Below are 25,081 nucleotides of genomic sequence, written 5' to 3' on the forward strand. Positions count from 1 at the left end.
CCCTCCCCCTGCCCTGCTCCAGAACACACCCACTCTTGCTTCCTGGCCCTGGCATTCCCCTGTCCTGGAGCATATGATCTTTGCAATACCAAGGGCCTCTCCTCCCATTGATGGCTGACTGGGCCATCCTCTGCTACCTATGCAACTAGAGACACAGCTTTGGGGGGTACTGGTTAGTTCATATTGTTGGTCCTCCTATAGGGTTGCAGACCCCTTTAACTCCTTGGGTACTTTCTCTAGCTCCTTCACTAGAGGCCCTGTGTTCCATCCAATAGATGACTGTGAGCATCCACTCCTGTATTTGCCCGGCATTCGCATAGCCTCACAAGAGAGAGCTATGTCAGGGTCCAAGACAGGATCTCTTTAGCCCAGATTGACCTGAAACTTGCTATATAATTCCAGCCTAGTTTTGAACTCGAGGTCTTCTTGCCTCAGTTTCCCGAGTGCTAGAATTGTAGGTGTGTACTAGCAAACCTGAATCGGAATTTTATAAAACTTCATAATAGCCAGAAACCAGAAACAACCTAGATGTCCCTCAACTGAAGAATGGATAAGGAAAATGTGGTACATCTATACAATGGAAAACTATTCATCTAATAAAAACCAAGACATGAAATTTGCAGGCAAATGAGTGGAACTTGAGATTATTATCCTGAGTGAGGTAACCCAACCCCCAAAAGACATGCATGGTATTTACTCACTTTTAAGTGGATATCAGCCATAGAATACAGGTAGCATGTTATACTCCACAGACCCAAAGATGCTAAACAAGAAGGAAGCCCCAAACAAGGACGCTTGAATCTCACTTAGAAGGGGGAATAAAATAATCATAAGAGGCAGACAGAGAGAAGGAAGTAGGAGGGAGGGGGAATGGGGGGGCAAATGGGGAATTCAGGATCAGGTGTGGAGAAGGACAGGCAGGTTGGCCAGATGGCCATGAAAATGGATGGAAATCTGCAACTGCCAGAGGTGAGGAGGTATGGGGGCATCTCTAGGAGACAGAGACCTTGGATAAGGGAGGCACCCCAAAATCAATAGGGGTGACCTTAGCTGTGACTCACAGCATTGAGGATATGGAACATGAAGAGAGGCTACCTCCTAAAGACAGACAGGAGCCCCAGAGGAGCAATAGAGATACCAACCCACCCACAAAACTTTTAACCTCAAATTTATCCTGTCTACAAGTAAAGCAGGCACAGGGGAGGGAACAGAGACTGAGGGAATGGCCAACCAAAACCAAGCACCAATCCCTAACATGTGGTCCTCCTAGAGACTCCACCCCAGCATTAGACTCATACAGATACAGACACCCACAGTCAAACCGTGGATGGAGCTTGGGAACTCTTATGGAAGAATAGGAGGAAGGATTTGCAGGCCCTGAAGGGGATAGGAAATCTACAGGAAGACCAAGAATCAACACACTTGGACCCTTGAGGCTCTCAGTCTGAACCACCAACCAAAGAACATACACGGGCTCACCTGCGGCCTCCCCATTCATATGGAGCCAATGTGCAGCTTGGGAACTGAACAACTGGAACAGGGGCTATCCCAAAAGATGTTGCCTGTATGCAGGGATATGTTCAACAAGATGGGCTGCCCTGTCTGGCCTCAGTGGGAGAGGAAGCACCTAGCCTCACGGAAACTTGTAGTGCCTGGGTCTGGGGGGATACCCAGGCAGACCCCACCCACTCAAAGGAGAAAGGGAGAGGGAATGAGGGAAGGATTGTGGGATGGGATGACTGGGAGGGGGAGCAGTGAGAAGGATGTAAAGTGAATGTGTTTAAAAAATTAAATTAAATTTAAAAAATAAGAATTTTATAAAGCATTCTCATAGGATGCTGTATTCAGAAAGGCACTCTCAAATGGCTTACTACAAAGTTCCCATTCTCTGGATAAGAAAAGAGAATTACAGGGAAAATACTTGCACTGAGTCCTAGCATTTTCTTTCCCATAAGAGTTGGGAGACCCAAATAAGACTCAGAGTTAACCTGTAACTTGATTCTGTTTCTTTCTTACCCTCCCTTCTAGGACCATTTTGAGTATTATGTTTATTATACACCATGGCCCTTTCTGATGTTAGTCTTTGTAACTGTCTTGTGTGCCAGTCTTTAGGGTACTAACCATAGATTATATAGCTCCTTCTTCCTCTCCTCTCCATACCAGTCTGAAAAGTTTGAATGACACCGACTTAAGACGCAATGGACTAATTAATTTGGTGGTAGAAGACATTTCAAGACATTTAGGTAGTAGCATGATTATTGATGGCTATCTGTAGCCAGGCTTTCAATGAGAATTGGGAGAAAAACAAGAGCAGAATGTGAGCAACATATAAATAGGCAACTAAAGAGAAGCCAAACATTGTGTGGTAGGTCAAGATGAAAGGTACTTTGAGGGTCTTCCAAGAATTGGTGAGACTGCTTTTGTCACAGACACTAATTTACAAAACTATAAACACATTTAAAACTACTTTCCACGATAAGACAAGCATGTCCATGGTACCTTGCTTGTACAAGGCCAACTAGGGTAGTATTTTCTTAGGTTCAGCCCTTCAGGTACTCAGAGACCATTGGAACCATGGTTCACAGAGACTACATTTCATCTTAAGCTGGAATCAGAACTTGACATTGTCAACACAGTACTGTTGTGCAGTCATACATAATCCAAGATCCATAGTGATTTCCATCAAGATTCCAAGAAAAAGCTTGTGAAAAACACACTTGGATTGTGGGTTGCCTAGTAGATGTCCTCCATCTCAATGAGCACAAGCTAGCTAATGCCAGCTTTTCTGTATGTGTGTCTGTCATTTCTTCATTCCTGAGTTTCCCTAGGACCAGGTCATGTCAGATGTGGCACTTCATAGACAAAGTGAAACAGAATAGTTCAGGTATAGGGAATTTTATTTTATATCAGATACGTATCCAAATGGTGACTGGCCAGAACCCTCCTTTGCACAAAGGAGGGTTTGAAAGGAAATTCAAGCTGAGGAGAAAAAACAATGCCACAAGGGTTTTCCCATGCCGTGGATGCATGTGACAAGCAAATGGCAGTCTATATTGTCAAACATTTTTAAACTACAGAACTAAATTCAATATTCTATAACCATCATTCCTAAAGAATTGGCTGGATAAATGTCAACATCAAAGGTGATGTCACTCTCTTATCATAAGGTACATTGATCTCTTTGTACATGTCACACTGCCGATCAGAAAGATCACTCTACCAGAAACATCTCTGCTCTTGTGCTAGTAGATGAAATAATTTAAAGATGACCTTCCTATGAAGGTATAAGACACCAGAGACAAGAATTTAGAATAATATACTTATCCACTTGCAACCTCACCTGGGTGATCTGGAGGAAATGATATAATTTGTCTATATTTTAGCCTTTTCTTCCTCAAAATAGTGTAGTAGTATTTGCAGTTACAGGATGAAAACTAGGATTTAGCAGGGGTATATGATTTTCTAGATATAGATGTGATGTTATGCTCTACAGATGTGTTGGGCTGCATTCTTAGCTATGCTGAGATGCATGTGGCCTGCGGGCAGCAGGTTGGACATGCCTGATTTAGACAGTTTTGAGCATATGGAACTGATGAGGGAGCCCCTTAAAGTTCATTCCTTCTTTCAACTTTAAAGCTCTGGATACAAATGTTTAAATGTTTGAGGAACAAATGTTTAAGAAATATTTACTGGCTTGAATTGAGTTGAATTCAATTGAAATGAAATTAAGCAGCCTTTTAAAAGAACCCACTCTGTACCAGCTATAGTTTCTGGCACACAGTCTGCACATGAATGCTTATAGACCAGAGTTATATAGTGGCCTGCTTCCAGGACAGGGAAACACTAATGGAAAAGAAGAGAGTCCTCAGAGGAGCTTTTGAGGAAGAGCCACACTAACTCTGCCGCCATTGTCTCACCAGAACAGCTGCTATTTATAGCTACTTCCTCTTCACCAGTTGAGAGAGAGGTCTGATAAATCTGCTATTGTCCCTCTACACTTACATGAAATGAAAGATTTGAATTTGGGGCTATGGTACTAGGGGACACACAGAAATCACATCCTTTCCTGCCAGGGCATAGATAGAGTTGTACCTGCACATGAGTGTGAAAACCACCTGTCTTTCTCATCTTGCTTGCTTCCCTTTGAAGTCCCCTGACTGTGACATTGAATGGGTCACAACAATTACAAACATCTGAACCATTATCTCATTGTTCTAAATGACACATTTTTGCCACTGTCTCTATAACTGTTTCTCTTTAGGTGATTTCTAAAGAATTTCACGGCCTTAATGAGTACATCAATTACTGTTCAGGAAAGAGCCCATGTCTCCTTAAAGGTTATTTGAAGGTTGATTGCTATCTTAGTGCTTATATCCAGCAAATCTATCTCAGCCTTATGAATGCGTTTGACCTTTTTATAGGTACATGGGAAAAATAACAGAACAAAAGTTAATTTAGACTTCTATAATAAACTTTTTTTTCTTGAAAGATGTGAAAGGGCATTGAAATCGATATCCACACAATAACATGCTGATGAATGTTGGGACTTGGTTTTCTCATTTTGCAAACTCGAGATTGGGGATTCTGAATAGTTTTCAATCCTGCCTTCTTCAGGCACTGTGAAGTCTGCCTTATTGTGTCCACACAATGCCACTGCACACTCATTATGGGAGTACCAGTGGTCCTGAAAAGGTCAGTTAGTTAGAAATGTCAGCATTCAATGGAGCTGCATAGCCCTGTGTGTGCATGGATCCAATTAGAGGAGCCAGGCAACACTGCTGAAAACCAGAATCCTAATGAGTGAGTGGAGGAAAGGTAGTGTTTTATTCCCCTCTCACGTTTTCTCTGTATTAAAAAGAAATGGAGATTGCTTTTCAGCCACCCTGCATGTAGGTGGTTAAACTTTACCAAATTCCACTTAGGTTCCAGGTGGGCTGGTAAGGAAATCCCTGCTTCTGCAAAGGACTAGAACAGGCTATTGAAATGAAGAAGGTGGGAGCCATAATTTAGACTTCAGACAGGTGAAATGTATCATGCTTCAAAACAAACCCAAGTGGATAAGAGAAAATAGTGCTCTTAGTAAGTTCATTCCTAAGCTCCTGCTGTGTGCCAGTAAAAGCTGGTTCTTATTTATTTTATTTTTTAAAAATAAGCTCCAGGCAGTGGTAGCCACAGGTGTTAAAAGTCAATTAAAATGAGGATCTACAGGTTTTCTGACTTCATCCCTGCTGGTATTGATATGGTCTCTACTTCTAATCTATCATAGATATTTGGGAAATTCCCGTGGTTGCGACCCTGCAAGCTGCAGTGATGTTGCGTCATGATGAATTTCCTAAATATTGTCTTCCCATGTCAAAGCTTCTCTTCTTGACACGGTGCATACACTGGCACCTGTGGGTGGTGCTATGAGTGGCTGATTTTTCTACCTGCCCCTGCTTTGTTTGTTCATCCCTGACAATCCTTGTGCCTACTTTCACTGGTCCCCAGTCAATATTAATCTGGTGTTTCTGAGCAGATTCATACTGCAATCTCTCTTTTGGTTTTCTTATTACAAAATTCAGATTTCTTTAATATGTACCATTTACTACCCCAAATTTGAACAATCTCTGAGCAGTCAAGTTAGGGTTTCATTGGGGAAAAATGTTCAAATAAACAAACAAAACCCCAAACCAATTCTGTTATAAGTAATTCAGGGATCATCCTCTAAGAACTGAGGAAGGCTTTACAACAGACATAACTAGATGTCTAAATTCAGTCGGTAGTGATGGGTAATGGTATGAAAATCATCCTACTTAATATGTCCATCTTCTGTGCTCTTTTTTTATTTTTTTGTCAAAAGAAAAAAATTCCATACATCCATGCATCCATCCATATAACCAAGAGTAAATCTCAGATGGGCCAGGCTGATTCCCTGGATGCTTTTAGGTTTTAGAGAGAAATACATCATATTTGTAGGATGACAGTTCAAAATCTTCCTGGAGGAGTAGAAATTATATTGAAGTGCCAAACATAGCCCCTCTAGGATTTCAAATAATTAACTACCGGGCAGAGTCTTGTGTGGTAGGGAAATAACAAGTACCTATAGTGACCATCCTCTGCCAGGATCTTGCCCGGTTTTAGAATGGGCTGAAGTGGGGCACAGCATGAACACAGGCCAAAAGACTGATGTACTCTGACCTTGTAGAAGGCAACTTTTTCTTACTGATCTGTGAGTCATTAAGCACTGAAGACTTAACTCTTTCTTGTTCTGTGCTTCATTAGGTACTGAGATTACTTAGCTCTTTATCTCTCTTATTGTTTACTTTATCATTTTAATTTCTTTGTGCTTGAATAAGCACTGGAAAACTTAACTCTTACTTACTTTATAAACTTACTTTATAATTCTCTGGCAATTAACATTTGCTGTTAAGCAGCAGGGAGTTCAGTGGAGGATTGCTAAGGCTCCTTTCTCTCTTGCCCAGATGAGGAAGCATCTTGCATCTTGCTGGCCAGGTGAGGGAGGCTTGGGGCAATTAATTATATTTGGCGAACTAGAAAAAGAAAGTCATTTTCACAGAAAATTTCTTTTTACACAAGCAAATATGCATACACACACACACACACACTCATACCCATGCTCATACATACACAGATGTGTTGGGTCTGGTCACCTGTATCATTAACTCCACAAATATTCATGAATATTTACATACACACACCTGTACTTACATGTGCACATCTACATCTACTTAATGGATGGAGCAACCCAACCCCCCATGAACAGGTTACATTGAAAAGTACCAGTGCAGGAAAATCCCATTCATTCTGGATGAAAAATAAGTTCCAACTCTTATTGGTCAGAAAAAGAAAAAACTTCTACTTTTTTGTTGAGTTCACATGTTGTAACAATAGAGAAACCTATGTGGCACAATAGTCGCAGTAACAACTGACAACGATTTATTTCTATTGTATGAGGACTGTGCATATCATTATGCTCATCATTTTACATCGAGGATATTTGGTTTTCATAATAGACTACAAAAGTATTGTGACCATTTTGCTAGTTTACAAATGGCAAAATAGAAATAAGGCATAAATGAGCTTTCCAAAAATCAAAATGCTAGTGGAATGGATAGGCTCTCTCTCTCTCTCTCTCACTCTCTCTCTCTCTCTTTCACACACACACACACACACACACACACACACCACCACCACCACCACCACCAACAACAACAACAACAATTACTATTACTAATGTTACTGCCACCATCACCCAAATAAAATTATAAAACTGAAGATTTTCCTTACCCTTCAAATATTTGTAAGTTCTTTTTACCTCATGGCTAGGCTGGTGTGACTCCAGCTGCACTCCTTCAAAATGTGTAGCTTTACAGATATACAAAAGATTATATATATATATATATATATATATATATATATATATATCCTGATGCTCCATAGGTGTCGAGAAAGACCTATTAGTGCATACCTTTAGACTATGGCTTTTGACCACTTGCTCCTAATCCATAAGAGCCAATTTTCTAGTAAAGCTGGATAAACTAGTTTTCCTTAGAAAACCCATCATGATGACCTGTTGTCATCAACAGATTTTCTGTTTTAGACATTAATGTTCATTACATTTCTGTTCTAAAACTGATGTGTTAAGGGTTTTATTATCATAACTATGTCACTAATTCTTCATTTCATCTCTATGAGATAGGTATTACCATCTGTGGTGGTTTGAATGAGAAATGTTCCTTATAGTGTCCAGCACTTGAACACTTGGTTCCCAGCTGGTGACACTGGTTTGGGGAGGTTTAAGAGGTTGTGATCTCGCTAGAGGAAGTGTATCAGTGAAGGCAGGCTTTGAGCATTTAAAGAGTCACTCCATTTCTGGTTCTTTCCATTTCTAGTTCTCTCTCAGGTTCATGGTTATGGTTCAAGATGTAAGCTCTCAGTTTGCTCCTCTAGCCTGCAACACCATCCATAAATGTGGTCTTGGGCTAAGGGCCCAATCAATATGGGGAATTGATGCCTAATACTGTAAGCTTGGCCAACTATTCATGGTTACAGAGGTCATAGACCCTAGGGGTAAACCTGCAACTGCCATTTTCTAAACTAATATAGTTTCTGTTTTCTAATACTTATTCTCATTTTCATAGATAAGCGTAGCTCTCACAGAACTTTTTTTTTTCATTTTTGCAGCAGATGGAAACCATTGTAGAGATCCTCAACTGGTCAAAATGCACAGAATAAGTGACATGGGGTGACAAACCTCAACTGGTATATTTACAATGTAATCCCTACATTTAAGGCTCAGGAAATATCATAGAAGAGGAGGAAGAAAATTATAAGAGCCAGAGGATTAGGATGCTTCTTGTGAGACATTGTCTTCTGGACATGGCAGAAAAGCTAAAACTCATGATATTCTAATAATATAATATACTAATAACATAGTTCTTGCCTAAACAAGAACTGTGCAATGATAACATCAGTATATGCCAATGTAGTTAGGAGTAATTTTTCAAGTCTTACCAGTAGATGAAGAGTTATAAGCAATGGCTGCCAAGGGAGGATGATTCTATTTTTCTCTAGGAACATGTACCCTATTCTACAGGTGATCCAATCCCAAGTGGTCAGTCCTAGACACATGTACATATGACCACTAGATGGATTCAATGTGTTGTATATTCAAATTTTGAGAAGTCATGAATTTGAGGGGCAAGGCACAGGGGAATTCGGAGGAATGAGAGTGAAGGGTAGAAACAATATAAATTAAGCACTCATATCTGAAATTCTAAAAAAATTACTTTTAAAAACAACAAAAATAGTTCAGTCAAGCATGAGCCTATGAGTGAGTGAGCCAGCTCATGAACCAGACTGAGGCTGTAAGCAGTATTCCTCCAAGACTCTTGTTTTGTTCCCCATTCTAAGAAGGATCCAAGTAGCCACACTTTGGTCTTCCTTCTTCTTGAGTTTCATGTGTTTTGCAAATTGTATCTTGGGTATTCCACAGAAGGAGTTACAGAGACAACATTTGGAGCAGAGACTGAAGGAAGGAACATCCAGAGACTTCCCCTGGTGGGGATCCATCCCATAAACAATCACCAAACCCAGAAACTATTGCAGATTCCAACAAGATTTTGCTGACAAGACCCTGATATAGCTGTCTCCTGAGAGGCTCTGCCAGTTTCTAGCAAATACAGAAGTGGATGCTCACAGTCACAGGGATGCTCACAGAGCACAGGGTCACCAATGAAGGAGCTAGGATAAAGTACCCAAGGAGCTGAAGAGGTTTGTAGCCCTATACGAGGAACAACAATATGAACTAACCAGTACCCCCAGAGCTCCCTGGGACTAAACCACCAATCAAAGAAAACACATGGTGGGACTCTTGTCTCTAGCTGCCTATGTAGCAGAGGATGGCCTAGTCGGTCATCAATGGGAGGAGAGGCTCTTGGTCCTGTGAAGGTTCTATGCCCCAGTATAGGGGAATGCCGGGGCCAGGAAACAGGAGTGGGTAGGTTGGGGAGCAGGGGGAAGTGGGAGGAGATAGGAGATTTTTGGAGAGGAAACTAGGAAAGGGGATAACATTTGAAATGTAAATAAAGAAAATATCTAATAATAATAATAATAATAATAATAATAATAATAATAAAAAGACATATGTTTTGAGTTCCTGTCTTGACTTCCTTCATGATGGGTGTAACAAAGAAGGATAAGCCAAATAAACCCTTTCCTCTCCAGTTGCTTTTGATTAGATTTTTTTTTTTTTAATCACAACAACAGAAAGTAACAGAGTTCAGTAGGACAAATCCACACATGCTCTGTTCTCAGACATTCTAATCTGATGTATTGGCTTAGCTAGGCCACAGAAATAGTCATTGTATGATGTCCTAAAATCTTGGACCATTTCCAACCAATGTCAGACCTCAACTTACCCCAATTTTCAGAAGTAGTGTTTATCATTCAATTCTCAGCCAATTAGAAAAATAGATAAATATTTTAAGATGACTTTATAGTGACCCAATTGCAAAGTAAGAAGTCCTACAAAATCTTCTAGGACTTCTGAGAACAATTTTCTTGCTTTTCCCTATTGAATTAGAATTTGCGATGATGTCATTTTTCACATGTGGCCTGGGAATGGATTCAACACTGAACACGTTGAGTTCGGAGAAGAAGAAAAACAGACCCTGTCCGTTAAACCCTATATCAAGATGCATAAAATGTCAGCTTTATTTCTGGGTTATTCATTTACATGAACCAATGAATTGTCTATTTTTGCTAAAGCTAATTTAGATTTGAATTGAAGAATTCTACTTACATAGTTTCTGTGACTTAATTTTAGTTTTTGTGCCTTGAATTCTAGTTTCTTTAGACCTAGGACCTGCATTCATTATAATGGCCAGTTTTCCAAGGCCCTTCACATCTCTCTTCCTAATTCTCATAGTAATTTTCATATTTCATCTTTCCTATAGTTCAGTCTATCAAATGTGAATATTTGGAAATGTGACCCCTGAGCATTTATCTTCAACCCCTTCAGCTAAGTCCTGGGATCTGGCTTTCAATTGACTTCCTCAAATAAATATCTACATGTGTACCATTCAATATGTCCCAAGGGATTATAAAAAACAAACATGACATGCTTTTCCTAGTCTTTTTGTATTCTGAAGTTCCTTATTACAATAAATTTTAAAGGTATATGAGGTCTTATGTAACTCAGACTATTTCAAACTTACTTATTTGGGGTCTTTATAGCTTTGATAAACACCATGACCAAAAACAACTTGGGGAGGAAATTGTTTTGCTTCTGCTTCCTCCATGAAAGGGAGTTTAGGCAGGAATTCAAGTCAAAGAGGGAGGCAGGAATTTATACAGAGGCAATGGAAGGCTTCTGCTTAATAGCTACCTCTCCATGGGTTACTTAGCCTGCTTTCTTATAGCACACAGGACTACACCCCAGGGCTGGTAGAACCCACAGAGATATGATTGAGCCTTTCCACATTGATCACCAATAGAGGAAATGACCTGAAAACTTGCTTACAGGCCAGTTTGATGGAGGCATCTTCTTGGTTAAGATAGCATTTGAAATGTAAATGAAAAAAAATCTAGTAAAAAATGTTAAAAATAAAAAAAAGATTCCTACTTCCCAGACCAAATAACCCTAACTTGTGTCAAGTTGGCATAAAACCTAGCCAGAACACTCACTCTGTAACCAAGGATGGCCTTGAACTCCAGATTCTCCTGCTTCTACCCCACCCAAATACTGGGATTGCAGGCTTGCTATACCACAGCCAGTGGTTTCTGGAATTTAATAGTCTGAGTAATGCATAAAGCTGCTGTTTTCTTTTGTTGACATAAAAGATGGAGGTTGGTGGATAAAGGTAGAAGTATAAATTGTTGCAACTTTTTTTTTAGAAAATGAGTAAGTAATAAATGTTTAAACATTAACATTTTAGACCCAATAATTCCATTTCTAAAGTGATTTGCATAAAAAATTATGCAAAAGAAGTAAGATTTTACTGAACCTACTTTTATTAGAATATATGAATTATACATAATACTTGGTTTTGTTATGATATCTCCAGGCATGTATGCAATGTCGTTTGATCACATTCACCCCGTTGCCTTATCTTACTCCCTTCCAATCTCTCTGATCCCCTTTCTCTAAGCAACTAGTTTCTGTTCTACTTTCATGGCTTGTTTGTTTACTCATTTGTTTCGGTGACTCAGTTATTTTAGTTAGGGTTGCTTATGTACACATGGGTGAGGGGCCTGGGCAACTTACCAGTGGCTATACCACTGAAGAAAATATTTTCCCATCTCCTAGCAATCATTAACTACCAATCAATCTTCAGAGAGTAGGGGCTCATGAGTCCCTATTATGGTAGAATTATTTATAAGAATAAAATGTCAGCAATAACACAATGTGGGAAAACAGCACTTACTTGTTTGATAATCAGGATACAGACAAAGATGGACACAGTAGCCCCTTAAAATGTGTATTACTTTGAAATGCTCATTGAATGCTCACAGACCTAGTAATTCCATCCCTAGTAATCTATTAGGACCATATTCTCAATTCATACAGATATATTCCTAGGTTGAGAAATTAGTCAGATGGGGGAACTAGAATAAAATTAAATATCCAACAACACTGACATGAGAAAGTACTACTGCTGTTACAATAAGTAAAAAGTTCAGATAAAATCATATATCCTATATAGTTTAAGCTATGTAAAATAATATTATACATGCACAGAAAAAAGAAGTAAATACATTTAAATACTTAACAGTTATTGCTCCAGGGATACAGCTGATATTTTCATTTTTGTTCTGTGTTTCTCAGATTTTGTTCCTGGGACGTGTACAATTTTTTTATATAAAAAAAAGGTTATAAAAAGATGGTAAGTATGTAAAATACATAGCAACATGAAGATTGTTTATGAAAAATAATGCTAAGTGAAAAAAGATGTATATGAAAACTTACTGTGATTGCAATTATGTAAATGTGTTTCTGCACAGAGACAAGAACTGAAAAGGAAAATGTAGAAACAGAATTAGGTCTTGTATTGTGCTGGCTGTGGATTAGGAGTAATTTATTTTTCTCCTCTAAAGATGTTCTTGAAGCCACTTTTAATGATGTGGATGCGTTTTTTTAAAACATCATTGCTGTGTTCCACTACACTGTCTGCTCAGCTTCACTGGAGCATGGCTCAGGAACTGGCTCTGTGGTGAGAACAGCTAGAAGTTTCACATTTCTTTGTTCTTCAAAGAGTTGAGTTTACACGTGAGGGACTTGAGTTGGGGACAACCCCAGACTTGTCATACAATGGCCAGCAGGTTTGGCTTATCAGTATTTTAACAAACTTGAGAGAGGAAAAAGAACCTTATAGATATTTTTCTCCTGGATATTTCTATGATACATGGAAAATCAAATGTTTCTCTAGGATGCAGCTCAACTAGTGAGGAATCCACTTTGACTATGATGTCCTTGACAGTATAGAGTTTCCTTGGCTCTAGCAACATAGGTGTGTTGCCCATCTGTTTGAGAAAGAAGAATAAGGTCTAATTACATCCACAAATGACAATGGTATCTAACAGAGCTCTGAAGAAAATGTAAGAGTATATCCCCATGCAGTTGTGTTCCTGGGTGTTCTCTGAGATATGACACAAAAAGTATAAGCAAGGAAAGAAAGACAAGTCCTGGGGAGATGGCTTAGTAGGTTAGTGCCTACCATGTAAGCATGGAGACCTGAGTTTGGACCCCAGCACCCAACCGAAGCCAGCATGGTGGCTTGCCTCTGAAATCCAGTGCTCTAGGCAGATTTTTTTTTTCTTTTTCTGGTGCACTGAAATCAATGAGTTGCAAGCTCAGCAAAGAGAATCTGTCTCAGAAACTAGGGTATAGAGGACACACACACACACACAGAGAGAGAGAGAGAGAGAGAGAGAGAGAGAGAGAGAAACATCTCTCTCTCTTCATCAAAACAAACAAAAATATTTCAAAGAACAGTATTAAGAAAGCCAAACAAACAAGCAGACAAACAAAAAAATAAACACACAGATTATAAACAAAAATAACCTGCAAATTCTTAGTCTGATAAATTTACCCATAATCTATACATGTAGAAATACACTAAAATCCAACCACTAAGTAGTAAAGTGGAAAATATAACCCAATTAAAATGGGAAGGGCGAAGAAAATACCTAATTAAAATAAAAAAGTAGATTTCTGAAAATTAAAAAAAAGGAGAAAATACCTAATTAAAATAAAAAAGTAGATTTCTGAAAATTTAAAAAAAATGGGAAGAGCAAACGGCACAGATATTTCTCTGAGGAAACTAGACACATGCTTTATAAACTCATGAAATTATAGTCAACATTATTAGACACTAAGAAAAACACATACTTAAATCACAATGAGATATTACTTTATACTCAACAGTATGACAACAATAAAAAGACATGACAAGTGTTGGAAATGGTGTGAAAAATGGGATTGTCCTATGCTATAGCTGGGAGTGTAAAATGACAGATTCATATAACTGTTTTGTCAGTTTTTCAATATGTTTATTCTAAAGTTTAATAGATTAGCAGCGATTCTATTCATAGGTACATGCTCGAAAAACTGAAAATCTAAGTCTACCTAAAACCTTGATACAAATGTCTATAGAAGTATATTTAAAACAACTTCAAATGGAACCAATTCACCATTCCCATGGATAGATGAATGGATGAACTGTGGACAAACTTACAAGGAAGCACTGCGCAGCAATAAAAAGCAATAAAGTTCTGATACTCATTACATCGTGAGTGAAACCTGAAGAGGTTACAGTAAGTGACAAAATAAAAACTCAACTACAAAGACCATACATGGTATGATGTAATTGGTTTGAAATATGTAGAATGGTCAAGTAATAGAGACAGGAAGTACATTACTGTTTGCTAAGGGATGCCGTAAAAAAGAAACAGGAAGTGGCCATGAGTTTGATATGTAGTTTGTGATGATAATGTGGAAGGAGATGATGATGATTGTGAACATACAGACCACCACCAAAAGGATGAAATTCACGACACTGGACTTATATCCCAATAAAGTTTCCCTTTACCAAGGTATGACCAGTACTTTTAATATGATTGTGAGAATATTAAAATCTTTGGAGAAGTACAACAAAGTATATTAGTCAAGTTCAAATATTTCAGTTGTCTTCATGCATATGCCTTGCCCTTTGAGAAGAAGATTATATATCTCCATCCACTAAATTTAGAAACTATGAGGTGACTTACTTTGATTAAGGGCATTTGGGCAGAAGTGGCTACTTCTAAGAGTTGATAAAGGTTGATACAAATCTCTACCTTCCCCTCTGCCTGATGGCCAGTGAGGCAAGTACTTGTGGAGTCACCTTGCAGTTCCACAAATACTTCTAGCACTTAATATTTCTGCATGAATTGAAGAACTTCCAATTGCCAATAGCTGAAAATCTACCCCCAAGGGCTTCCTCTGAACACTGAGAAATGCCATTTCTATATACTGTTGACTGGAGATGTCAAAGGCATAACACATCCACCTACTGTTTGCCTTTCAAAAGGAGCTTTCTGAGGCTGTTTTCCAGCTTGACCTCTGTGTTCACCACCAGGCTAAGAGCTATTCCCTCCATGACAGCCTACTTGGTGCTGAAGTTTTTCTCAATAACTCTGATTCTAGAAATTTCCCTAAAGAAATAACCAGAGAGGCACATGACAATCTTTATCTATGAATGCTCAGGCAGAGTCTGTCTGACTAGTTGCTCTGGAAGCTGAGGCAGGAGGATTGCAAATTCAAAGGCTTCCTGTCTCACCGAGTGAGTTTAGGATAAGTCTTTGTCACTTAGCAATATACTGCTTCAAAATACAAAATAAAACATGAAAAAGAGCTTAGGCTTCAGGTCAGTGATAGAGAATACACATAACATGCTTGAGGGTCCAGGTTCAAGTTCTAGTATTCAATCAATCAATCAATTCCACTCAAGTGCTATATACAACTAAATAATTGAATAAGCAATAGGCAATAGAGTATTAAAATTCTATGACATGACATTCAGCTCTGTGACATTCTCAGAAAACATTTGATAACATTAAAATATTTTCATGCCACTCAAATCAAGAGGGTTTATGTAATGTATTCTAATTTTATTTTAAAGTTACCTTTGTATTTGCATACTCACATACAAAATTAATGTTTTTGAAGTCTGTTAAAGATTTTACTTAGCAAAACAATGCTTCCTTATCTTTTCACAGAGGACGCTATGAAGACTGAGCTTTCTAAGATGTGAAAAAGCAATTACAGCTGGGCTCCTGAGTCAAAAGACAAAATGACTTCATGCTTTAATAAATTTCTTTTTTTTTTATCATATTGAATGTTGGATGAATTTGATAACATCTGAAGAAGTAGTAGATACACCATTCCACTCCATTGTGCCAGATGTATCCCCACAATGCTGAGAATACCAGAAATGCAGCAAGGTGAGAGTGTTCCTGGTCTAGATGTAGAAGCAGGGGCAGCAGGTGGGGCTGCCTCCGGTGGGATGAGGGAGACAAGGTGACTGGCAGCAGATGGAGATCACAGAAGATTCTGCTAAGAGTAGGGATCCTGGCTGGGGCTTCCTGTGATGGGAAGAGGCTAGTAAAGAAGACTGCTGTGGAACTCTCCAGAGAGAGCACCTGTGCATCTCAGGCCTAGAAAGCTGAGGGTTATCGATTCTGGAACTAGGCACACACCAACTTTTTTCCTTTGGATCTGCTGTATTCCCCAGGACCTACTCTGAAAATGTTGGGGAGAAAACTGCAGAAAAACACCAAAGGGGGAGACACAGGGAAATTTGGTGGGGGTGGGGAGAGAAAACTAGAAAATGCCCTTTCTCTAGTGATCCTCCAATTTAGAATGTCAAAAGGCATGAAATATAAAATATAAAACAAATGATAAAAAAGATGCTAAACAAAACCAACAATTGGATGTTCTGAGACATTAAAACAGCATAGAAATAAATCATGGAGCAGAATAGGCAGGAATAAAACAAGAACAGGTGGACATGAACAAAGATAGAAACTTTGAAAATGGAAAACGGGTAGTTATTAAAATATTTCAAGATAGAAAAAAAAAAACCCTAAGCTAGACATGGCCAAAAAGTGAATTTATATATTAAAATTGCTTGCAAGGCACTCAATGAAGTTGAAGTCGAATGAAGAAAGTAATGAAAACTGTATTAATGTCTTTCTTACTTTTGTGTTGCTGTGATAAAGCACCATGACCAAAACCAACGAATGGGAGGAGGAGTTTATTTGAATTCCTGGTTCCGGTAGGAGAAATAGGAATTAAATGGCAGGAGACATAGCTGCAAGAGGCTTAGATTCTCAGCCACAGACTTGAAGCAGAGAGAACAAACTGGAAAAGGAGGGGTTGAGTCCCCAAAGTCCTCCTCCAGGGAGGTTCCAGCTCAGGGGATTCCTAAAACAGAGACACAAACTGCAGACCAAGTATTCAAATCCCAAAGCCTAGGGGGACATTTCACATTCAAATGAGCACAGTTAAGAACTGGTGCTCAATAGTATCCAACATTTGTTTAGTAGGGATTCTTTAAAAAAAATGGATATTTTATTTATTTACTTACTTATTATTTATTATTTATTACTTATTTTTATTTATTTATTTATCTCTTGGGGGGATTCCCCTCTGCAACCCCCCTATCCCATTCCCCCTTGCCCTGCTTCTATGAGGGTGCTCCCCACACACACCCCCACTTCCTCACCTACCCACTCCTGCCTCATCACTTTAGCATTCCTCTACACTGGGGCATCAAGCCTTCAGAGGACCAAGGGCCTCCCCTTCTTAAAGTGCAGAATCAAAGCAATAGTGGAGTAGGCCAATACTAGAAGGTACAATTTGCTAATAATTTTTCAAAGCTGAAGAAAGATGGATTTTTTTTATGTGGCAACTACAGGATAAATAAAAATAAATTCAATCCCAGACACAGGAATAAAAAAAAGTCAGACCATTAAGATTAAAAATGAGTCTTGAAACCGACCCAAGAAAAATAGGTTCCTTAAATTATATAACAGCAGACATCTCATCAGCAACTTTAACATGAAGAGACAGTGAATAAAATCTTCAAAGTGCTGGGGAAATTCCTCAAATTAGAACTCGTATCTAGACAAATTACCACTCTAGGGAGAAGCCAAAATAAGGATAGTACTGATCAATAGGATTATCCAGGGACTCTCATTAGAACAACCATTACAGCCCTGTTTCATGCAGTCACACAGGGAAGGATTGCAGCCCACTATAAAAGGAATTCATAAACCATGCGGGGAAAGCCAGTGGCTAACACTAACTGCAAATCTCTCCTTTTATAAAAGGTTAAAAGTTAAAAGTCTAAACAAAAATGACGAGGCGGTGACAGCGCAGTGTGTAAGAGATGGCAGGGACCTACCAAGGCACTTGTCTGGCTGAGGATGAAAGAAATTCTGAAGGAGTGAAGTTTGTAAGAAAAGGTACTGTATATAACCACAGGGTAATCAGCTAAGGCCAGAGAAAAAAATCTATAGCAGCCAGCTCTGTAGAGGGGATGGAAAAGGCAGGTTGACATCAACCATTAACAGCAGACAAAATAAAAAGCAAAAGGCAGGGAAGCTCCTCAGGAGGCCAAGACATAAGGGTAAAAATTCAAGGGCCACAGAATGAGTTCAAGGTCAACCTGGACAAGTTCATAAGACCCTGCCTCAAAATAAAAAGCCAAACAAGAAAAAGAGGGTAGGGGCTATAACTTAATGGCGACTGTATGCTTAGTAATGGCATCACCTCTAGGTCTAATTCCTAGTAGTGTTTTTAAAAAATTAAATAGGGCAGGATAAAAAAAAAACAACATATGAAGAGAGGAAGCTCAAGTATGGAAGAAGAAATACATTCAAATGTATTATTATAGGTGGATTATCATATGTGTATTATATGTTGAATTATTAATGTGTATGTGAGCATATGTGTTACAGTACACATGTGGAGGTCAGAGATCGACTTCATTGTGTGGGTTCTCTCCTTCTGTCATTACATAGTATACTAGTCAGGGTTATTGTTGCTGTGATGAAACGCCATGACCAAAAGCAACTTAGTGAAAAGACAGTTTATTTGGCTTACATATACTGAATCAGAATCCACTGAGGGAAGCCAATGCAGGAACCCACTCAAACCAGGCAGGGATCTGGGAGGCACGAGCTGCTGCAGAGGTCATGGAGGAATGCTGCCTAGCTTATGACTTGCTCATCCTGCTGTCTTACAGCACACAAGGACCACTGTACAATGGACCCTCCCACCAGGATCACTAATTAAGAAAATGCTCTACAGGCTTGCCTATAGTCCAGTCTTATGGAGGCGTTACCTCAACAGAGGTTCCCTACTCTCAGAGGAGGATTCTAACTTCTATCAAGTCAAAATAAAGACCAGGTAGAACTCATGGATTTCAGGGATCAAACTCAGGTTGTCAGACTTAAGTGGCAAGTGCCTTTACCAGATGAAATGTCTCATTGGTTCACCAATGGATTAAATTGCCACAACACAGATTATTAGATTTTGCTTAATAAGTATGGTTTAGAATCTATAATTACAGCTTTCAAAAGGTAAGGATAAAAGGGAAAAGGGGAAAGACGTCTTCCAATTAATTACAAAAACAATATTAAAGTTATCATTTATTTAAATCAAACATTGGAGAATTGGTGAAAAGTAAGGCACACACACGCACACACACACACACACACACATTCTGCACATAGAAGAACTAATGGAATGGAAATATAAGTGTCACAAAATAGGGTTAGGAAGGGCTGGTTGTCATATGGCTCTGAGACAATGAATTATTCATATGTAAATTTAAAACTAATTAAATTCCTAGCTGATATTGCATACAAAAATTAGTCATTGATGAGACAAAGGCTCATATAGAACACAAGAAATTACCCAACATTAAATGTACATAATAACCTCTCTCTCCTCTCTCTCTCTCTCTCTCTCTCTCTCTCTCTCTCTCTCTCTCTCTTTCATTTGTTTGAGACTGAGTATCACTGTGTAGCCCTGATTGGCCTGAAACTGCCCTCAAACTCACAGTGATTCAACTATCTCTGCCTTATAAGTACTGTGATTAAAGGCTATGCATATGTATATGTCGTTGTTACAAGTTTGTTTGGAGACAGTCTTATTCTGTATCTTAGACTGGATTTGAATCTCAGGCAATCTTCCCAGCCCAATCTCCTACCCCAGCCTCAAAATGATAGGGTTACAGACGCACAGCATTACACCTGGTTTAGGAAAATGTATAGTCATGCTGAAAAGGATTGAAGTTACAAAATAGCTCTTAAAGCAAGAGATTGATAAACTTAACATTAAATTTACAAAATCCCTCCACATATGAAAACATATCACATACAAAAGCAGCCATAAAAAAGTACAAGTCACATTCTGGGACATTTGCAGAAAATATAAGGGATATATTCAGAGTAATGAATTGTGAATCAATAAGACAGAGCTAACCCAATCGTCGGTACTCAAAGGATGTGACAAGTCATAAAGAATTCAAAGTAGCAATGAGAGAACAAAATGATAATCTACTTGACCAGCACCCAGGGATTTATAGGATAGCTTTACTGGGACACAATTTTCTGTTCATCATTGCAGACTGGCAAAATTGTGTCCTACAGATCTGAGTGTTGAAGAGTTGGATAAAGGGAAACTCATACATTCTGTTGTTAGAAGAGATTTCCTGGACTAGAGAACAGTGCTCATTATACAGTAAATTTGATTCATATAATTGGGAATTCCTCTCCTAGGTAATATACCTAAGAGAAATTCTCATATTTATGTACAAGGAGACATGCACAATTATCTGTGGTTGGAAAAAGCTATAAATGATCTAAATTCTTGTCAATGAAATGGAAAAGTTACTATCCCATCATATGTGGACTACTGTACAGCAACTAAAATGAGTGTAACAGAACCTTGTGTACCAACAGGAATGAATCTGTACAATATAATGTATGGAAATGGTAATGGAATATGGCTTCTTTTTCCAATATGAGATTTAGAGGGGATTTAGAGGATTGGTAACATGGCAACATGTTGTTCAATGCACAGATATTGAGAAATATTGAATATATAACAGTGGTTAATTATACAGCGAAGGAGAGAAAATCAAGGAAAAATACTAAAAAGTTTAATTACATCTCCTTTTAAAAATAGGAACTCTGGCATAAATGGCATAATGCTGATATGATTAGATCTCTATTTGTTTCTGTATATTGGGAATTATTCACAGCACAGAAATACAAGTTTGAAAAAAATGCAGTGTAGATTGTTAAATTCCAAATCTATATTTCAGAGGGCTTCAGATGGAGTTGCAGCACACCAGACTGTTGATCTGTTCTTTGGATGGTTTGATGATCGGTGCCAACAAGTGCGAGCTGACTGGCAGCTTCAGGGAGGCAGCAAGCCCTGTGCTGTGGTTGAGGCTTCTGGTAATGTGGAGAATTGGAGTGAATTTGATAGGCAGAGACAGAGAATGTGTTTTTGACATGGAATAGAGTCCTTATAAGCCATGAAGCTTATAGAAAGGTGATTACTAACATTTCCAAGAAAAAGCCCACATGGGTAATACCTGCCTGGCCCATTGGAGTCCAGGCTGCACCCTGGGGAATCTGTGGCTGCTGCAGCTCTCCCCATGCCTGTGAGGGGTCCATAGATCTGTGTTTCACAACAGAAGCTGAGCCAACTTTAGTGTAACAGTGTGCCACATATATCTTTTGGGAAGTGCTGACCCAGAAGATATTCTGTTTTCATCTAGGAGGAGGGATAATTATAAATCACTCAAACTCTGGCAGTACGGAGACACTTGCAATCCCACAGCTGTCTAAAAGGAGCATACTGGAATGCACAAGTGCTCTGTTTAAATCTGTGTAGTAGCAATTAGGAGCAGTCAAAGCTAGCACAAAAGAAATGCAGTTTACTAGTCTAAAAGTGTCATTCTAAAACAGCCAAAGACATATCTAGAACCCTCTCCAGTGTATATGTAGGCATCACACCAAGAAGAGACCAGATGTGACGGGATGTGGACAGTTGATCCGGGTAACATACGCATACTTGAGAAAAACTCTTTACAACAGGAGTGTTACTACATAGGATGGGACGGAGACAATCCCTGAGCCCTAACTTGAAGAAATAGCAGGTCACTCAAGGATGTTCTATTTGCCCAGTTATGGAATTGTTAAACATATAGAAATGTTACTCATACAAGTCTAGATGTAGCTTATTCTATACGACATATTAAACAGTTTTCAATCACTCCTACCCAGGCATGGTGGCCTACTCTAATACATATTACCAGCATTTGGGAAGTGGAATCATAAGGATCAGCAGTTCAAAGTCCTCCCCAGCAGCATAGAAAGTTGAAGGTCAGCCTGGGCTACAGGAGATGCAGTCACAGGAATAATAAAAACGGTCTCTACATTCATTCTTCTGTCACCCCAAGACAAAGAGCTGTGTCACATGGAAATATGTCACCCGAAATGGGTAAATGCACCTTATTACATTTGGGCTCAGTGTCCTATGCACATACCAGGTTCCTAGCCTGTGTGCTAGGGTTCTGCCTGCGGAGTGCAAGTCCTCAGGCTTTTTACTAACTGGTTACAAGCATAGCAGGCCTGATGGAAGGCAAGGACAACATAGTTTGTCCATATTGGCTACCAAGATATTGAATGTCTCCACATTTATTGAGAGTGATTTCCTGAGCCACCATCTTGCATATGAGCACTCTGTCACACTAGTTCCTCTTCCCTGGAACCTCGTTCTTTCACAGTCCAGTGACCAAAGTGTTAAAGTTTGGCACATGAGCTGGTCACTGGGGCTCTTAAATATTTTGAATATCACCCACAGGTGAAGATGAACCGTCATACCCACTCACAAACACCAATGAAATCTCTTGGCATCAATAAAAGAAAATTATTTCTGTAGTTCAATTTACCCTCGATTTTTCAAGGCAGAGTAAGATACTTCTCTGACATCACTAAACTTCTCAACTTCTCACTGTGCTAGAGGTCAAGCCTCAGGGAATGAAAAGACCTTCTGGTCCCAGGGCCACAGGGTTTTTGTTTGTTTTGTTTTTTTGTTTGTTTTTGAGACTTGAGTCCATGTTAATGGAGAAAACCAAAAGCCACCTTGATTCTCAGACCAGCTAGTGAGCAAACCCCATCACCTAACAGATTGGCCCCTGATCATGAGCCATCCTCCCTTCATTCTACAGCACCATGTAGGCTGTTTCTCCAATCCCTGTAATTTTAAAACTTATTTCCCAGGAGACAAGAACAGTTTCTTAATATGTGAGTCCAGTGAGTGATTTGGGGGGAGAACTTCACCACTCAGGGAATCCAGTTGTCACCCAGAGCAGCATCAATGTCACCCTTCAGGAGGCAGCACAGAGCCCGGTGGGGGTGGGAGACAGGAAAGTGCCTCAGGCACAGAGAGGAGGAAGAAGGTCATTAACCTTGCAAGAATCAACTGATTTCATTCTGAGAGTCAGAGGAGGGCAGGGCTTGTGTCTGGAAAGGCTGCAAGGCATGACTCTGAGAAACTCCAAGCAAAATGGTGCTCAGCACCTACTCACCCGGGCTGGTTATCGTCAGGAGGTCAAGCTGCCGCTGTTGCTGCAACAGAAAACATAACAGTGAGGGCCATGATTTGCACAGCCAAACATATGCCTAGCAGCGCAGGGGAGAAATGCAAGATGATGTCTGTGTACATGGTTGTTCTGAGGGTTCTTCCACCATACAGACTAGGTAAAATTGATAACCTCTTTTTTTTTTAATATTTATTTATTTATTTATTTTGGTTTTTCGAGACAGTTTCTCTGTGTAGCTCTTGCTGTCCTGGAACTCACTCTGTAGACCAGGCTGGCCTTGAACTCAGAAATCCACCTGCCTCTGCCTCTCAAGAGCTCGGATTAAAGGCGCGTGCCACCACTGCCTGGCTTTGATAGCCTTTCTGAGAGGGCATTGGAGCACATCTAAATAAGCCTATACTGTAATCATGAACAGAAAGGCCTGGGTAAGAATGTGGCTTACCTATGGACACAGAAAAATGCCCCATTCCAGTCTCCCAGCGAGGCCCCAGTCTTCCTGTTGACCTCTTTCTCTTTTCTAAGAGAAATGCTGAAGACAGAGTATGTCATCTTCTGTAAAGGGTCACACAAACTCTGTTCTGAGAGCTGTGGATTTAGGCTGCGTGTTTCAGGGGCTTCTGTTCACTGGTATTTCCCCCAGTGACATCTTGTCAGATTGCACTCCACCCTCTTTTTATCTTGACACTTTCCAAGAATGGCTTCCTGAAGTTCAGCTTAAGCAGAAGGGAAGTCAACAATGGTCTTTTGTCTAGTGTAGACTAAAGTCCAGGCCCAGCCAGTGCTAGGAGCTCTCATATAACATTTCAGACTGATGGCAATCCTACTGAGTATTGCCCAGAGGAAGAATGATTACATTCAAAGAGGGGAAACTATTTGCTCAAAACTACACCTCCACTAACTGGCAGGAACATGCCAGTTCCAATCCTGCCTCTAGAGTCTAGCTTATGGCAATCATAGCTCACGATAAGTAAGATAATCTATTTAGTATTGGTGGGGGAACTTTTATTACAGGACATCTGACTCTTAGTCACATGGGCTGCCACTCTCATTTGCATAGAATCACTAATACTTAGAGCTCAGGAGTCATTGCGTTTGAATCCCCTCTTCAATGTTCTCTTCCCACCTCCAGCTGTGTGAACTATCTCTGTTCCACCTTTTTCCTTGACAGGATCTCCCTACTTATTGTTAATTCAGCTCTCCTTTGAACAAAGTGAAGCCCTGTAATGGTAGCATAACTTCTTGTTGCCTCAGCCCATAGTAACAGCTGTGTCTGTTTCTCCAGGCTAAATGTTCTCAATTCCTGTCTTTTTTTTTTTTTCCCCCATGAGCATCTCTTCTCAAACTTCCTTGTCCCCAGGGTGCTCTCTTTAGCCATTCAACTTTGATATGCCATAACAAAAATCTCTTGAATCGGTCTCTACTGGTTGATTCTGACTTGTCGGGGGTCTACAAGCAAGTTTGTGTCTCTTTGAGGCTTTCTCAGTAACACATCCCTGCTTTCCTGCCAGCTCATAACTCATTCCAGTTGACTTCAAGCAAACAACGCAACTCCAAGATGTCACTGATCTATGTAGCAAGCATGACTTCTCACACTGAAATAAAATACAGACTCACACATGCCAGGAAGGGGGAATGCTGGAGCCAGATGGCCTCTTTCCCGAATGTGGAATCTAGAAGAGGGAAAGTTGGCTCAAACTGCCCTTGCCAAGTCAACCTGCACGGCCTGGAACTCTGCTCATGCAGGAGAGAAGGACATAGTAGTCCCTTTTCTTCTGTAAGTTTCACGATAGACACAAGTAGTGAAGAAAAAAAGAAGCCTATTTATCCAAAAAGTTTTAATTCTTTTGTAAGCTCTATTACTAAATGGTATCTCTGTGCTTGGGATCAACTGGAGAAGAATGAGAAGAAAA

General features: G+C 39.6%; 1 protein-coding gene across 5 annotated transcripts in view; it reads right to left on the reverse strand.

The window, feature by feature from the left end:
• LOC110293190 (AGBL carboxypeptidase 4) overlaps positions 1 to 25,081 on the reverse strand; it is a 1,191,022-nt gene that overhangs the window by 301,243 nt on the left and 864,698 nt on the right. For all 5 annotated transcript variants that reach the window (XM_029476352.2, XM_085839081.1, XM_021161009.2 and 2 more), the window contains exon 6: positions 23,157 to 23,196. In XM_029476352.2, the coding sequence (XP_029332212.1) occupies positions 23,157 to 23,196 (40 nt within the window). The remainder of the gene's footprint in view (positions 1 to 23,156; positions 23,197 to 25,081) is intronic.

This window comes from Mus caroli, unplaced genomic scaffold, assembly GCF_978045245.1.
Source record: "Mus caroli unplaced genomic scaffold, Mus_caroli_1 scaffold_6, whole genome shotgun sequence".
NCBI classification, from domain to species: Eukaryota; Metazoa; Chordata; class Mammalia; order Rodentia; family Muridae; genus Mus; species Mus caroli.